We start from the raw sequence: 18238 nt of genomic DNA, 5'->3' as shown, positions 1-18238 counted from the left end.
ATGCAAAGAATCTGAAGGTACATTCTTTCACCTTTGGTGGACGTGCCCAAGGATTAAGACATTCTGGGAGATGATTTATAATGAACTGAAAAAAGTGTTTAAATACACATTTCCGAAGAAACCAGAGGCCTTTCTCCTGGGCATGCTCAACCAACAGGTTCAAGTGAAGGACAGGATATTTTTTATGTACGCTACAACAGCAGCAAGAACACTCATCGCACAGCATTGGAAGACACAAGAATTACCCACGCTGGAAGAATGGCAGATGAAAGTCATTGATTATATGGAATCCGCAGAAATGACTGGCAGAATCAGAGACCAGGAAGAAGAGACGGTGAAGGAAGACTGGAGGAAGTTTAAAGACTATTTACAGAAACACTACAAGATTAATGAATGTTAGAACGACATCAGATTGAATGTAAAAGGTTATTGGTTTAAAATATTAAAAATTAAAAGATTCAATATGTTAAGCTATAAGTATTGAATAAGCTAAATTAGGATATTTAAATTAAGATAAGAACTTAAACATGACAGAGGGAAGGGATTTGTTGCCCAATTGTATGATTTGGAATACAGGGAAGGGAGGTTTGGGGAAGTCGGAGAAATAAGTTAATGCAAGGTTATTATGAAGATAAAATTGCTTTTATTTTTGTCGTTTTGGTGTTTTATGTTTGTGTAACTGTGTACTTTTTTCTGTTTTGTTTGTCGTTTAATGTATGTTGTTTTTATTTTTCATGTAAAACTTAATAAAATATTTATAAAAAAGAAAGAAAGAAAGTGCTCCAGTCACCTAGCCCAGTCGGGGCAGAACCAGTTATTGAGCCCAGTCACTGACATCAGTGGAAAGGCGTACTGATAGAGTGCCTGACACTTGCAGGGCGCTAAATGTATCAACTTTCACTTTCAGAAATCCTGGAAGTTGGGTGGGGGCCAGGAGACAGTGCTTGGAGTGCAACAGGCATAGAGTTGCCCAGGGAAGCAGAGGTCAGCACAAAGCCCCGCAGCAAGAAATTCCACTTGCCAGCAACCACCTTGCTTCCCAAGCCTGTGGGTGCAGCTGAGGAGCCATTATACAAGCTGCGCTGTGTGAAGTGGCTTGATGAGATTAGGGATGGATGAGTCTCCCAATGTCCAGCCAGTGTCATTTTTGCATGCTCTGGCCTGGGTCACTGCTTGGAATGAACTCATTTGGTTTAACCATTTTCACTCAATTGGTTCAGTGATCTCCAAACTGCACCTGAAAGTAGTTCCTGCCCTGGCTCCCTCCTTGGATGAAAGATTATTGCTCTCAGCTTGGGAAATCCCCAAATCCTTTGCTGATAAAATCAACCCATCTTCTCAGCATCAGTTCCAAGTGCAGGATATGTGGTTCAATGGTTCATAAGCTGAGTTCTAGGATACATGGCTAAGGAAATACACTGTCCCAACACGCCCCTCCCACTCTGCTTTCAAAGAAAAGGGGGACACCAGTTCTCACCCCAAGTGAGAAGACTGCTTGCAAGCAAGTGCTACTTCAGGCAGTGAGGTGATCTGTTCATGCTGGTGACAGGACCTATAGCCAACCTTCTGAATCTCCCTCTGACTCCCAGTTGGCTCTGCCAATGGCCAGCTGCTTTTTTTTTGGCTACCCTTGCTCTCAGGAGGTGGAGGAGCAGAGTCTGACTTGACCAGCTCCCGCTACCTCCATCCTGGCCAGGTCATCTGCTGAAGACAGGATGGAAGCTTCCTCCCAATTTGCTAATTTGACATGATACAAATACAGTGGTACCTCGTTCCAGAGGTCCGTTCTTAACCTGAAACGGTTCTTAACCTGAGGCGTGCTTTTGCTAATGGGGCCTCCCACTGCCACTGGCATGTGATTTCCATTCTTATCCTGGGGCCAAGTTCTTAACCTGGAGCAACCACTTCCTGGTTAGCGGAGTTTGTAACCCGAAGTGTCTGTAACCCAAGGTACAACTGTATCTAATTCCTCAAGCATTTGTAGCTGGGACTGAACTCAGCAAACCGGCACCCTAAAGTGCATGCAAAAAATACACAAGTTAAAGCATGCACAGTAAGTCAGACAGAAAACACAGCCAAGCCAAATCTCTTTCTCTCTCTGTGTTAAATTTTGGCAACTGAGTCAGAGATCCAACCACCAGGCAGTCCATTTGACCTCTAGCCTGGTGGTCAAATCTGCTCAGATTTTCTGTTTCACTTCCCTCTTCTATATGGCTGAAGGAGATTCATGAGGCCCAGAGCTTGCATGGGTTGGTTGACTTCCAGCTCACTATAGCTTCTCTTCCTCCACTCAAATGTGTAAACTCAGAAGTTAACGCAAGTTCAGGGGTGTTATTTAAGGATAAACCTGTCCAAGGTTGGCTGTGCTAAAGGAGCAATTCAGGAACTTAGGCACAAATAGTTTGCTCTGCAGATCTTACCTGATAAAAAGAGATGTGAGCCCTAGATACTTATTTAAGCCACCCAAGTGCATCAGAACAGAAATTACAGCTGGCTTTCCCTGGTTGAAAATGTTGCTAACTGGGTACTCTGTGTCCCAGCTAGGCACTGACCTTGGCAATGAATAATCCACATACATCCCCATTAAACAGAACACATTTGGGGCAATAACTTTGCTTAAGGGTGGAGAGACTACACATTTGTAAAATGCCAAAATATTTTTATTTAAAAACAGTATACAAAAAATACTCCATATATATATATAATCTTTTAAAATCTTTTTGAAAAACCTTTTGCTTATAAACCAGCAAAAATTAAGTTTATAAAATTCAGCATGTAGACCTAAAGTCAACAATGGGGTATTGAAGGATTTCCTGAGATTTCAGCTGTTGCATCCACGATTGCTTAGCTAGGCTACTCAAATCCACACCTCTAAAGGAGAGAAGGAGAGCAGTGGGCAGCAAGTACAAAAGCCTTTGCCAACGAGTGCTCTACTGGTATTTTGGACTACAGCTCCCATCAGCCCCAGACAGCATAGCTGTGCTGCTTTGGCTGATGGGAGTTGCAGTCCAGAACATCTGGAAAGAACCAGGTTGGAGAAGGCTGGGCCACAACACAATATTCAACATCAGGATGCCCTTAGAAAACCTACAAAAGCAGGTTATGTCCTTAGAGCCTTTAGGAACTTGACATGCACATGGTGGCAAGGAGAGAAGGGTTTGCCAATTATCCCAAACTTAGCTGCAGAACCTTCTTACTCTCCTGAAAATGTACTCTAGAGGATCCCCCCAATGTTTGTGGGACTTTGGGGAAAATAAGGGGCTACTGCCAAATGGGGCCAAGATAAACCCACTTGGCACCATTAGTGCATCAAAAACTAAAATAAAGGAGCCAGCTCAGCCCAGTGGTTTCATCGACCAAAGCATTGCTTAGATCCCCTAATTGCTTCCAGCGGTTTTAGACCCGCGGGCGCTGCCTGGCTTTTAAAAATAATAATAATTAAAATAAAAAAAAATTGTGCAACTTTGGATCCAAGTCACACACTCTTTTCGAGTGATGCTTTCTATTTCACAGCTGTTCAGAATGGTATTTTTTTTATGGGACAGTGAAGATTAGAGAAATCTACATAATAAATGCAAACACTGATCTACATTCGAAGAAGGCCCTGTTGCCAATTTCACTCTGAGTATTCAGAAACCAGCACCTTTCCACTTCTTGTGTGCCAAAGCCTGCATAGAGCTGCCTCCCCAACTTGTAAAGCAGGGAGAAAAGGTTGGGCATGTGGCAGCTTGAGAAGCGAACGTCCCGCAAGCACATTGTCTTCACTGTCTTGAATCTGCGACCTGGCCTTTCAGAGCAGACCTACCAAATGCTACAATGGAGAGACTTCATATCTGGTAGATTTGCATGTGTTCAGTTCCCCTCTTCTCAAAGGCTGACATGGGTCTTTCTCTAAGGGGAATGTCCGCAAGTGTTATGGGGGGTTGGGGTTGGCCTTCTTCAGCAGAGAGCTGGCCACCGCCAAAGCACCACCTTGCACAAACCGCACAAAATTGTCCCCAGCTAATGGTCCCATGGCATAGAGTCCCTTCTCATGGACAGACTCGTATGTAAAGGGATCAACATCGATGGGGTTCCTCTTGGAGCTGACTGGCTGCTCGCAGTCCACCGCCAAGTCCACACCGTTGTTGGGCAGGTAGGTTAGGTTAGGGTTGGAGCCGATGAGGACAAAAGCCATGGAGATGTTGTGTATTTTCTGGCGGCCGCTCTTATCGCAAAAGATGCATTTCCTATCCTCTGTGAAGGTGATGATGTGGTGCTCAGGAAGGCTGACATAGCATTCATATGGCCCTGGGTAAGGAATGGCCTGCTCTTTCATCATCTGGTGGACTTTGTGGTACTCGGGATACATTGTCTTAGGGAGCTGGTTGAAGATGAGGGCTGGGTCGTTGACCCTCCTGCGGAAGGCGTGGATCACTGGGATGTTGCAATGGTGAGCAAAGAGGATGGCGTCTGCCGCAGTGAGCCCAGCGCCAACAATCAGGATCGGGTCGGACATCATGCCAATCTCCTTGTTCTTTACAGCTTCTTCAAGGGCGGAAAGCGTGTGGTGGACAAATGGAAGGTGCTCTCCTTTCACCCCTAAGCGGGATGGGCTGTCGTATGTCCCTGTGGCCAAAACCACATTTTCCGCATACACAGAGAAGGGCTGTGTACCACTGACCGTCGTGAGAAACCCGTCAACCTGGAAGAGGCTCCCACTGTCTACCTGGGGGTTGGTTTGTGGATTTTGACTGTTGTAGCAGGAGTCTACATCCACACTCAGTTTCTTTACAGACGTCACGAGAGTTCCACAGCGAAAGTTTTTCTTTAACCCTTTCTTTGCCACATAGTACTGATAATACTGGACTATGTCTCCTGCAGTCGCCCTGTTATTTCTGAAGCCCCTGTAACAAGAATATGACTATCAGTACAGACAGATGATCAAGGAACACATTTCCTATGGCAACTTATTCAGGCTAATCTTCACCACCTTGCATTGCTCACCAAGATGTCATTGAGGCAAATTCAAGGTACAGTGGTACCTCTGGTTAAGCACTTAATTCATTCCGGAGGTCCGTTCTTAACCTGAAACTGTTCTTAACCTGAAGCACCACTTTAGTTAATGGGGCCTCCTGCTGCTGCCGGGCTGCCGGAGCACGATTTCTGTTCTCATCCTGAAGCAAAGTTCTTAACCCGAGGTACTATTTCTGGGTTAGTGGAGTCTGTAACCTGAAGTGTAGGTAACCTGAAGCGTATGTAACCCGAGGTACCACTGTACACATTTTAACTTTTAAAACAGCCTACCTTCCACATTGGATTATCAATTATCACTGGACTATAACTCCCATCATCCCTGATCACTGACCATGCTGGCTGGGGATTGTAGTCCAACAATGTCTTGAGCCTCAAGATTGGAGCATGCTGGTCTATGACCCTTAGCCAACAACCAGGGATGATGGGGCAACACTTGGGTACCAAGGCTGAAGAACACTGGTGTAGGCAGCATTGAAGTAGGGGCACCTATGCTCTGACTTGGTATAAGTCAGCTGCCTACACTTCTACTGCAAAATACAGCCGGCTTCAGTGGAGTTCATTGCAAGGTGCCCAATTCATAATAACTGCAGCCCACAGAAAAGAACGCCCAGTTATCAGATTCTGTGGATTGTATTCAAGGTTACAGTAGTTCCTTTTGAATCTTTGTTCTACTTATCTTTTGTGTTTGGGCTTGTACACTCAACTCACTGCTTGTTGACTCAGTCCGCACCTGCAGAACTGAGGTGGAACATCCCATTTACAGTTAATCAGTTTTACCCAGAGGGCTTTGGGTGGATTACATGCAAAACGCTAGGCAGAAGCAAAGCCACCTTTCCTCCCCATGCCAGCCGAATAGTGCCTCCCGCAAGACATCCCAAATAAGGCATTTGAAAAAATTCCTTCCCAGTGACTAAACTGCAACAAGAAGGACTTTTTTACATGCATTTATTTGCTTTTGTGCAGTCAAGAGGGTTCTTTGATCATGGATGGTCATAAAAGGACAGGTAACACGATGCCTTGGTTCTACTGGGCCTACTAAGTTCAGAGCCACAGTGAGGCAATGGTTAGAGTGTGGGACTAGCATCTGGGAGACCAGAGTTTGAATCCCCACTCAGCCACAAAGCTCACTAGGTCAGCCTGGGCCAGTCTCTCAGCTTAGCCTACCTCACAGGGCTGTCATAAAATGGGGGAGGGAGAACTATGAGCTCCTTGGAGCAAAGGTGAGATATAAATGCAAGAAATAATAAGGAAAGCTTCTCATTTGATTATTTTCATCCAAGAGCAAGCATACCTTTTCTTCTTACTCAACCAGTCTTTGAACTGCAGGTCAGGAAGCCCCATCCAGTCTCCCTGGCTCAGTGTGAACATGGATCCCTCGATAGACTAAAAAAAAGAATGAAGATATCACATAAATCAATGAATTGTGGCTGGAGGTGGATGAAAACCGCACTACAGTGTAGCAAGTCTCATGGGGTCTCTGGCCACCCCTTTAATTCCTTTGCCTATTCTAAAAATAAATGTGGGTGTTGCAAGAGATTAAGTGGAATGTTCAATCTTCCTTTGGCTTGTCATAAATATGCAGAGCCACAGAATAGCCTTCATCAACAGAGTGTCCACCACATGTTTCAACTTCAACTACCATCAATCCTAACCCACATGGCTGTGTTGGCCTAGGCTGATGGGAACTGTGGTCCGAACTGTGGTCTAGAAAGCTGCCACAGGGACTAAATTGGCTTACGTCTAGCAAATCCAGCACATGCTTTCTACCATTATTTCTTCCTGCTGGAGTTCACTGATAGAGGAGGAATACATATAAACAGCTCAGAACTTGTTCATATAAATTGCAGTTCAAGCACATCCCATAACTCCATAGTTAGTTGACATATTTCAACCCTGAACTAGAAAAGTCTAGCCATCTTGCAGATTGCAATGGGCCAGGGGTGGTGAACCTCAAACTCAGGGGCCAAATACACCCCCTCAGGCTCTTGGGATTCTTCCCAAGCCAGGCCTTCTCACCAAGCCTGCTTTGCCCCCTGCTCCAAAGCTTTTGCCTGGGTGGAACAGGTCCTGAAAGTGTGGTAATGTCGCTGGCTTGCTGGGGATAGAGAGCTGTGGGTATAGCTCTCTGACTTTATGTGGCTGAAAATTACCCTATCATTCAAAGGTAAGACCCATGCCCACTGCCCTGTCCCTGGAAGGTTCTGTGCAAGGTAATGTGGCCCTTGGGTTGTAAAAGATTTTTGACTCCTGTGATACGTCATCCCTCATGGATGAAAAGATCAGCTTGGGTTGAGCCTTAAGGGACCAACCACTTCTAAGATGGGTCAACAAACCGTTGCCAGTGTTTTAAAGGATCCAATATACAGAATTGCACTTACATGCCAGGCTCCTCCAGGAAGGTTTTTGCCAAGAACCAGATGAGGAATGGCTCTGTCAGGTTGATGTGACCAAGCAAGGACCGAATCTGCAGTCCCACCGAAATCAGTATCCGGACGCATCAGGGCATCAAAAAGGAGAGCAACTGGGCTGGAGGATCGCCCTTCCAGACCTTCAGATAGGTACTCAATATCCTGGAGGGAAAGAGAGAACACTTGATGAACACCAATCACAAACTCTGGATTCAGAAGGCTTAGTTGTGGGCAGTCATCTGGAGATCCAGTGTGGCATAGTGGTTAGAGTGTCAGACTAGGACCTGGGAGACCTGGGTTCAAATCCCCACTCAGTATGAAGCTCACTGAGTGACCAGTCATTGCCTTTCAGCCTGAGTACCTCACAGGGTTGTTGCAGGGGTTAAATGATAAGGGGGAGAACCATGTGTACCACCTGGAGCACCTTGGAGAAAAAAGTGGGTCATGAATGAATGAATGCTAGATGAATATACAATCCCTTTCCTGTTTATTCTAAGTGGCACTCCTTATACCCTGGACGCACTATTTAATGCAAGGATAAGGAACGGAGGTCCTTATCTCCTTCGCACATAAACACCTCATGGGCCAAGTCTGACAGGTGGGCCACCTCATCCACTTGTCCATCTCTTGACAGCACAATGGCATGAGACAAGCCATTTTTGCCATGTGGGTGATCAGACAATTGTCAGGGCTTGCATAAGCACCATGCACCTCGGCAAGCCCTGGCATTTAGCCAATGGCTGCTTCTTGCAAAGGACTATCTCACAAAGTACTGGTACCACCAATAAGCTGATTGATGGTGCCTACAACCCTTGCTTTGGCCCAGCTGTGTCTTTAGTAATCTCACACCTGACATAGGGGAGGTGGGTGCCTCATTGGTGCCTACTGGGCAATTTCTTTAATATACAAGGCTGCCCCTAACAGTGCCAAGATCATGCTTCACTTGCTCTAAAGTAGAGAATCATTTTAGAGCACAAATTCCCTCTGTTGAAGGATGAACCAAGAGTGCTGGGAGCTGTACCAACCTGGTCTAAGATGGAAACCTCAGGTGTCTCTTCCAGTTTCCTTTGCAGAATGGGATTTGGATGAACAGGGTTCCTTCGGACATAGGGAATGTTACCAGACAGTAGGTAGGATAAGCAGATCCCTGAAGGGCCATTTCCTGAAAGAGAAATTAGATGGCTCCATAAGGCAAAGTGTGTTATCTAGAGATGGAGGCTCAGTTCCCAGGTCTTGGGCAGGTTCTTCTGCTCATCAAACAGGCCCAAGACATTCTGCTGCTAGAGGCAAAGCATCAAATGTTCTCCCTCTAAGTCACAGGGTTCCAGAAATTGATCCCACATAGTTTGCCACCTGCCAGCCCCTGTTATCCAAAGTGGTTTGACAGGTGGTATAGTGCCACAACACCAGCTTTCCTGCAGAAGGGTTGCTGTTGCTTACCGGAAGAGGAAGGGGTGAGACAACATGGAGGTGCAAGAAGCAGTCCACCTGATGGGAAATTGCGATGGCAGCTCCACTCCACCCAGCAAGCACTCCTGCTTGCTGGTTATCTACTGTTTGACAACTGTGCTTTTTGTCCAACAGATTAAGTTTCGTATGTTCCTAAGATAGCCACTTTCATAAATCTGCATAAGTCATGAAGTACACTCCAATTAATTCCCAACAATTCTCACACTCTGGATTCTGCTGTCAAATGTTTGCTACTGCAAAATCTTTGAAAGGCTAAGGCTGGTGCTGAAAACCAAATATAACTTCTGCTGTGTTTTTTTAAAAAATGTGTTTTTAGTCGCCAGCATTTTAAAATTGGTTTTGCTGCTTGTGATGTTTTCAAGCTTCATTTTTGCATTCGTTCAACACTGCCTTCATGCTGCACATTGTCAGGTTTTGCCATTTTTATCCTGCTTTTAATTTTTTCCTCCACGGTGCCTAAGGAGCAACAGCTGTTGGGCACCTAATGAATTTAGAACAAAAGTAACAACATCTTCAGCCAGCCTTGGAAACCAATAACTATTTCAGGCAGAGTTTCCACAGGGTTCAGTCTCCCAGCCTCCTTCTGAGCTGGATTAATATTTTACAGGGCCTTTGTCTAACCATCTGCCACTTTTTGAAGCTCAGTTCCTCACTAGAATGTGTCCAAACCAACAGCTGCATAATGCAAGAAAGCTGGTTAGGGTGACACAGCAACCTATCAGAGCATTAGTATCCCTATGCCATTTGGCACCGTCACCACATTGTAAAAGCCAGCTGGGAGGAGAGATTTCTCAAGGAGCTATATTTAAAGTGCTCCCTCTCCCCTCCCTGCTTAGCATCAACCAAAGAGGGTCTCAGTCACGGACACTTAATACTCGCAGGGACACCATCCACCCCCATGCTATCCAAAGCCTGTGGGGTGCTCAGGTGACCAGCTGAAACTTCTGAGCCCACACTGGTACTTCTTTGGCTGCAAAGAACATTTATGGCCAATTTGGTCCAGTAAAGTTGATGGCCAAAATCCACTGCGTTTACTGTAAGTGCCTGCTTCTCATCTGAAGTTGAGCCTGCATAGTACAGGTTATGTAAGGCTCCTCTTTGCAAAACAAAAACAAACAAACCTCTGAACAGCCAGCAGCTAGATGCTCACAGATAAGGGCTGGCAAGCTTTTTAAACTGCTGAAAAGGGGAGAGGGAGAAAAGCAAAGGAGGGGAGGTAAGCAGGCAATTAGGCTGCAGTCAAGAAGCAGTGGGCAGAAATACTCAAAGTTCCCTCTCTGCCTTCTGGGCAGGGGAAAGAATATTTACAACCTGGCTCAGGGCAGCTGTGTGGTGCCCTTCATATGTCAGGGACTACAACTCCCATAATCCATGGCTATTGGCCATTTTGACTGAGGATGGTGGCAGCTGTAGCCCAAAACATCTGGAAGACACCACCTTGGCTACTCCTGAGCTTGCTCATACAATTAAGATGAGAAGGGTGGTGAAGTATTTGAGCAACAGAGGTGGAATAAGGGAAGCTTAGACCAAGCCAGACCACCCTCCCCTGTCTTAGTAATTGTAGCTCTAATGAGCAGCAAACAGTTTTCCTACATAACGCTTCCTTAATATAAAACCCACCTAATTTCTCTGTCGCTACCGAGGAACCTTTGTTTTTCATAGGGATGGACAAAACTGTCAATTTCTGTTTCACTCAGTTGCTGTTTTCCAATCTTAAATTTGGTTGTCACATTTCCACACCAGCATATATATATTTTTAGGTCCTCACAAAATAGTTGGCAGCATTTTAGTGTGCATTTCTCCTAATATGCATATTTTTGCACATAATTTTCCTCTTTATTGCAATCAGTTTCACCAATTATAATACAATTTTCATGCCATCTTCAGAAATATATTTATTTTTGTCAGACTTCCTCCTCATATACACATTTTTGTGCATAAAATGTTTGTAAATTGGAGAGCTGTATTGCAAAATTTGGAGAAGTGTGAATTTCAAAGGGCAGCTGTGTTTTGCTTCACATATAGTTTTGGGAAGTGAAAATTAGTTGGGCTCACATTAAAATGGAACTGACCCGAATTTCTTCCCCACTCCTGTGCCTAACAATGGAGACATCTGGATTTTATATTTCCAAAAATATGGAGGATCAACTATTATTTGCCTCTCCTTGCCAGCAGTCCCTCGTGAGACCTCAAAGCTCTCAGCAAAACCTCATCCGAATGCCTCCACTCTCTCCTCTAACATTCAGTCTTAAGGCTGTTGCCTAAATGCAGATTCCCTCTGTGGCTCCAGTATCAGCCAATTCCCATCCCCTTATTGTGATCAAGGGATCTGGAGATCTCAAAACTCTGCATGCGCTTTCATAACATTTTGGTTTGCTTAATAAAAGGATTGTCCTAATCTGGATGTTGTTGACATTTCTCTTTGGGGGTAAAACCTTTGCATTTTTATATAACTCTTCTGTTTCCCACAATCTGTGTCCCTGTAGGGGGAAAAAGTATCCTGACAAATTCCCGTTGCATGCAAAGAACTGCAACCCCATTTGTTTCCAGTAAGCAAGCTTGTGTTGGCAGCAAAAAGGGAGGGGGGATACCAGGACACTTCTTGCTTTAATTATAGCTCTTGGAACAGCAGCTTGAGGCTGCTGAGCACATGGTGGCCTGGCAAGATAACGAGCCCTGGCCAATGTAGATTACTCCCCAGAGTGTATATTTACCTATGATCACTACAGGAAGAGGCTTGGCACTGCTCTGCTCCAGATGTGCATGCAACATGGTTGGGCGCTCGCTCACTCTCCGCCAGCAAAGTTCGAGGACCTCCAAGTCAGTCTGCAACAATAAAGCCAAGCAAATATTTGTTATCACCAGAACAATGTCCTCTCCCACCACCCTGATAATGGTGGGACACTACTTATGTGCATATTCAAAAAGAGCAGAAAGAAGTACCATTAGCAACCAAGTTCTTTTAAAATCGAAGAATTCTGCCACTCCACTTTTTGAATTTGCATCTTGGGTGCAAAGCTCTGTCTTTCTCCCCACTCCAAAAGGTGAGATTCAAGTGCTTTCTAGGAGGCCTGTGACACCCCAGCTTTCTGCAACCTGCAGTTCCTCATTGTCAGAGGAAGAACTTCTGAAGAACCGCTGAGAATCCGGAGCAATTTAGAATCCTCATCAACACACTGACATGAGTAGAGTAGGGTCTACAGTGCAACAAGGACAGCAACACTGGGTGTTGGGAGAAGCTAGGAAGGTCTCAACCCCAACTCCCTCATGCAGTTGTATTTGCATGGGAAATTAGAGTTTATATGATGCCCAATATCACTTCTATGAGGAACTATCACCATCACCACCAGCCAAGAAGCAGGTCATTCTTCCAACCACAAGCAATGTTTAAATCAACCCAAAGGTAGTAATGCAACCAAATTCAAGCTATAGGTTCTCATTTTCTTCTCTTTGCTTTTCCAGAGTTGTTGAAAACCAAGAATCTTCAAAGCATCAAGAATGGAGAGGGGAGTGGGGGAGCTGGGGGAAAAATTCTTGAAATAACTCTTCTTTTTGGAGGTTCTTAGTCACCAGAGCACATCTCATTGAATCAGGCACTTCTGCTGTGCTCAACGAGTGGAGATAAAACTTTGACAACTCTCCAATAACATTTCCCCATAAGTTTGGCAAGTAGCCCTGGGCTTGGCATGTGGCTTCCTCAAAGTCATTGCATTACTGTAACCTGGAGGCAGAATGTGGTATCCTTCAGGGCTACCAGGCTGAAAAATACAGCTACTGCTTCAAAATTTTATGAAGCCAAGTTCTAAACTAGGTGTGTGACACAAGCCCTGTTGAGGCACTATGCCCTTCACAAGATGAGGGGAAGTTTGGGAATGAGCTACTGAAAGTCTGCAGATGAAAGCATGCCATACTCAAGCAGGCTTTCCACACTCACAAACTAGAACCCTGATTATCCAAGTTCTAGATCACACTGGAATACCAGTTGCTGGAAACAACAGGAGTAGACAGTGCTCTTGTGCTGGAGTCCACAGGCATCTGTTTGGCCACTGTGTGAACAGGATGCTGAATTAGATGGGCCATTGGCTGGATCCAGCAAGCTCTTTTTATGAAGCATACATTTTTCTTTATTTTTTTTAACAAGATGTATAGATTGCTTAATTGGAAAAAAACCCTCTAAGTAAAATGCTCTGTATTATTTTATAAAATAATTAAAAATATTCATAAGAGAATGCTGATAAAATCAAGCAATATTAAAAACAGGTAGACATAACAGAAAGATTTCCGAATGTAGATAAAATCGGCAGTCATGAATACATAATTTCGAAATCATGTCTGGATAGACTTGCCTAAACAAAAAAGTTTTTAGTGGGCGATGAAAGCGACTGTCTGGCATCAATAGGCAGCTCATGCCAGAGCATAGATACTGTCATGTTAAAAATTCATTGCGAGGGCAGAATGCGCATTAAGACACATTTGGAGAAGTGGGAGCACTGCAGACCGAAGCAGTCAAGTGGGCACATATGGAAATCCCCGCAGAACCTCTTGGGGAACTCTTGGTAGTTCCACCTTCCTCAGAAGTTCAGGGTGGGTTTGGAGGCCTGGAGAGGGCTTTCTCTGCGGCAGCCTCTAAGTTGTGGAAATTCCTCCCCAGAGATGAGCTGGGCACCTTCACTATACAGTCTCCATCATATGATGAAGACCCACCTCTTTACACTGGCCTTTGGCCCCTGAGAAATTATATTTTTAGGAGCTGCCCTATTCTTGTGACTGTAACTCATTTTAAACTGTTTTTAATGGCGGGTTTCAAATTGTTACAACTTGCCCTGGCACCTCAGGCAGAAGGGCGGGGAATAAATCAAAACCATCACCATCATTCATCAAGTAAAATGGTCCCAAGGTGTTCAAAGTTTTAAATACTAGCAAAAGCAGAGGAGGCTCCTAATCACATGCTTCAGCCCCCAACGTGGTGGGTTCTGGGGATGGGCAACAAGGAAGTGACCGTTTTGTGAGTGTGTGCATGTGAAGGGTTGAATAGGCCTACAGGAGATCTTCAATTAGGACCTTTTGCATTGGTTTCCTACAGCTTCTTTGAAGACGGGGGAAGTAGTGCTGGGAGACGAGGCTCAGCCCTTTCCTTCGTTGCCCTTTTCCCCATCTTAGCCATTCCTTGCCCACCTGCCCCATCCTGAGAGCTAACAGCTAATTTGGAGGAGGAGAAGGTCGATTTTGATAAGGGCAAGGGAAGCCACTTCCCCAGTCTTTAAAACAGCCACAAGGGGGTTTCCTTTTCTCTTCTCTCTCTTTAAGAAAAACCCAAACAAACCACAAGAGATCTTAATCACTGGTCACATCCAATTTAGCCTTAGGAGTCTGGGGTAAGGAAACGATCCCAAAGCTTCTCAGTCTGTTGTGCTCAAATCCATATATTTCATTACATATAAAGATTAGTTCCTTTTCCTCAATCTGTGTAAGAGATGAAGAACAAATAACTTCGAGTGGTATGAACTGTGACTGAACAGAAGGCATATTGTAGCTATGATTCACTTTCTATGTTCTCTTTGAGGTGCTTTCCTTGTCTGACTCATCTTCATAAAAGGGACAGGTGAAATATATCAATCCATTATGTTAGAATGATTATTGTTAGTCACATGTAACTTAATTGGCAGATTTAGTCACAGACCTAAGGCCTTCTGCCAGAACCATCCAACTGAAAGTTTACACACACACACACACACACACACACACACACACACACACACTAGCAGAGATCAATGAAAGCCATTGAGCGAACTGAGTTTGGGGAAGACAAAGGACAGTGCTTTCCCCACAGAATGCCAAATTCACTAGTGGAACTTACTGCCACAAGATGCAAAGGCCACTGGCTAGGATGACTTAAAAGAAAGAAACTAAACAAATGCATGGAGGTGATACTGATCAGTGGCTGTCAACCACAATAGATTTGCCATATTCAGAAGCTGCCGTTCTCTGCATTTCAGATTCCAGAAGTTGGAGGCAAGCAGGGCTCTGTTGCCTTCATACCGAGAGTGTCAATTTTCCAGGGACATCTGGCTAGCTGCTTTTGGAAGCCAAGCTGGACTATTGGTCCACCAAGCTCAGTATTGTCCACAACAGGGCTAGGAGCATCTGTTCCTCTCCAGATGTTGGGACTACTATCATCCCTAACCATTGGGGCTGCTGGGAGTTGGAGTCCAATAACATCTGGAGGTCCACAGGTTCCTCATCCATGGCAATAGCTCTCCAGGATCTCAGGCAGCAGTCTTTGGCAGCCATACTGGGAGGTGCCAAAAATTGAACCTGAGCCCTTAGCATGCAAGCACATGTTCTACCACTAAGTTACAGTCCTCCCCCATTTTTTGCCTGATTCAGCAAGGTTCATCTTAGGTCAGGGACAAGGAATGTGTCTCTCCAGGTGCTGTTGGACCCCAACTCGCATCAGCCTGGCCAACATAGCCAATGGACAAGGGTTAGGGGTGTTGTAGTCCACAGCAACATCTAGAGGGCCACCAGTTCCCCACCCATGCTTCAGGTTCTTAATCAACTACATGCATCCCACAAGGACAGCTGCCTATGTAAGATTATGCTACAATACGGGTCGCAGCAATCTCCCATGTTGCCCCATCACTCTTATCTCTATGGCTTAGCTTCTAACTGCTTGTCACCTTGTAATCAGAAGCACACACTAACAAATTTGACAACAATTCAATCCTGTGTCAACAGCAGTTGCTCTGGTAGGAGGAGTGTATATCACTTCAAGAAGGGTCTCTTATCTAGGCCAACCTTAACCCCAAACAGCCTTATCCCTCCTGGCCTTTTTGCTCCTGAATATTCATTTCTCATCGCTGGAGGCATGCAGGTTCCCAAGCAGACAATGTAGTGCCTTATTGCCACTTTGCAAGGTCACATACCAGGTTCCCACGAGTCAATTGCTTGGCCATGATGGTTTCAAGGTAAAAGAGGTTAAGTAAGGGGAGCATTGAGGAGCATTTGGAATAGCAGAGTTCCTCAGTGAAGGACTGCACTCATAGCTCAGTGGTACAGCAGCAGCTTTGGCATGCAAAAGGTCCCAGGTTCAATCCCTGGTATCTCTTGGTAGGGCTAGGAAAAACCCCTGCCTGAAACTCTGGAGCGCCACTACAGATCAATGGTCTGACTCAATATAAGGCAGCTGCCTATGCTCCTTATGTTCCTTATACAGTGAGCAAGATAACAAGGGGTGAGCATCTACAATCCCCACTGGGTATTCTGGTGAAGGGCAGTGGGCTCAAGCTAGAGATGGAGTCAAGGTCTGCAGTGCCTGAGCTCAGCCCTGGGGAAGGACCATAGCTCAGTGACAGAACATTTGTTTTGGATGCAGAAAGTCCCATGCTCAAAGTCTGGTGTCTTGAGGTAGGGCTGGGAATGTCCCCAGTCTGAAACCCCACCAATCAGTACAGGCAATGCAGAACTAAATGGGTCCTGTTTCCTGGGTCCTTGTGGCTTCACCTAGCTGTACTGGCAGAGCTCTAGACAGCACTGGGCAATTGGGTTTAGACACCCTTTTAATTTCCCACAGTGACTCTAGAGAGACACTAGATTGAGTGCATTGTGAGAAATGAAGAACGGCCATATTCAGCCATCTAACTTCAAGAAATTTGTTTCCTGAGGCATTAGGTCTTAACAGAAGAAAGATAAGCTTAGCAAGAGGTGAGCTGGTTAAGAAAAGAGATCAGATTATTTGAAAGGTAACAAAATAAGGCCTTGAACAGAACAAAGAATTCTATCTTTTGTCCAGCTGTAGCATATAGCACTCCGCAAACATCTTAAGAGGGCCAATTCTTGCCGAACATGAAGAACTCGGTCTGAATGCAAAATGCATGAGAAATATTGCCCTTTCTGTCCTCATTTTATGGCACGCCATAGTTGCCAGCAGAGAAAAAGTGTGCTAAATACATAAACCTGAGTTTATTATTCAGGATGACTTCAGAGTTGTGAAATCGGCCTTTGATCCCTTGAAATTGCTCTCTGGTATCTTTCCATTCCTTTGTAACTGATCTGCAGATTCCACATTCATGCTGCCAGCACCAATATCCCACTGTGGTGATAACATTACATAACCGCACTCAGCAGAGAGACCTCCCTCTGGCCAAACCACGCCAGGCTCACCCATGTTTGGCCACGGGAGTCAGGGAGATGCTTCCAAGTTGAAGAAACTGTATCTTAGAAATCCTACACCAAAGGTAAGCGATAGCATTTCTGCTAGAGGATCTACCAGTGATTTCATTAGGACCCAAATAGCCTTTGACAAAAGCATTTTTCCGCCTGCACACAGCTATTTTGAAGCAAGAGGGTTAAAAAGTTCTGCCAGCCATACCAGTCTGACAGGTGCGTCCCAAGAATGCAAAGTCACACACCGCCAGACACTCCTTTGATTCCGGTCACTTCAGTTTTGAATATACAGTGGAGAGACTGTCCCCTTGGCATTTTCCCACAGTTCCACACCACCTTCTGCTTTCTAAAAGGCAGAAACATCTCTGTTCCCATTTGTCAAGAGGAGTGCTTCCCTTCTGCTCAGCTGATTCATACCCCAAAAAAATTCCCCTAGCATGAACGAGAGTGAATTCTTGGTTATCTGGTGCCTTTCTCTTTTTAAAGCACTTATTTCTTACAATGCGGACTGGCAGTCAACTTAGTAAACCTTTTTGGCATCCTTCCAGTGTCATCTTACCTTGGAAAAAGTCTGCTGGATCTCAAGGAAGGCCTGTCAGTCACAGGTGTCCCTCTAGCCAGAAGAGAATGAACCAGCCGGCTGTTTCGAGAAACTGCTTCTCTCCCGCCCTCCCTTCTTCAGCTGCAGTTTAAATATATTACAGGCAAGTCTCCAGTCCAGAGGAGGCGGGGCTCAGGGCCTTGTGGGCAGGGCTAGGAAACTCTCTCATAAGCATGAGTCAGCAGCAGCAGCAGCAGCCCTGTCATTTACGCACTTTTATGAATGGAGCTACACAGTAACTGTTGCTGGGGGGGCGGGCGGCGGACACAGCCTAGAATGAAAAAGAACTGGATAAAAAGTAGCCTTGACACTCCCCTGGTGCCAAAGGCATAGAAGACCATTTTGTAGATTTTGTTATCTAGAGCCAAAGGGACAGTAACAGTGCAGTGCTGGGATTACTGAACACAACTGATCCGAGAGCAAGTCCCACTGAATTCACTAGAACTTATTTAAATCACTTTAAAACAAATGACAGTCAAGAGGTTAGAGTGGATTCTTTAAAAAAGAAAAAAAAAGGAAGTTGCTCCAGAAGTAGAAATACTGTAAAACTGCAGTTTTTTTAATAGTTTTTTTTTAC

The 18238-nt window shown here is 45.0% G+C and overlaps 1 protein-coding gene across 1 annotated transcript; it reads right to left on the bottom strand.

Moving 5' to 3' along the window:
* Positions 1-2638: 2638 nt before the first annotated feature.
* OSGIN1 (oxidative stress induced growth inhibitor 1) lies at positions 2639-17777 on the bottom strand. The gene is made up of 6 exons (XM_083452704.1): positions 17620-17777; positions 11609-11720; positions 8450-8586; positions 7395-7586; positions 6308-6399; positions 2639-4886 (listed from the first exon to the last, which is right to left on the bottom strand). The coding sequence occupies exons 2-6, from the start codon at positions 11664-11666 to the stop codon at positions 3914-3916; spliced, it is 1452 nt and encodes a 483-aa protein (XP_083308830.1). The 5' UTR covers positions 11667-11720; positions 17620-17777; the 3' UTR covers positions 2639-3913.
* Between the last annotated feature and the right edge of the window lie 461 nt (positions 17778-18238).

The sequence above is a fragment of the Podarcis tiliguerta genome (assembly GCF_965153285.1).
Source record: "Podarcis tiliguerta genome assembly, chromosome: 8".
NCBI lineage: Eukaryota > Metazoa > Chordata > Lepidosauria > Squamata > Lacertidae > Podarcis > Podarcis tiliguerta.
Note: the sequence above shows the minus strand (reverse complement) of the source record. Positions and strands in the feature narration are given on the sequence as shown.

Coding starts and splice junctions, on each gene's coding strand:
- OSGIN1 (XM_083452704.1), bottom strand. CDS start 11,666: ATGTTGCATGCACATCTGGAGCAGAGCAGTGCCAAGCCTCTTCCTGTA. Junction 8,587..11,608: donor TCTTCCTGTAGTGATCATAG/GTAAATATACAC, acceptor TTTCTCTTTCAG/GAAATGGCCCTTCAGGGATC. Junction 7,587..8,449: donor AGGTTTCCATCTTAGACCAG/GTTGGTACAGCT, acceptor CTTTCCCTCCAG/GATATTGAGTACCTATCTGA.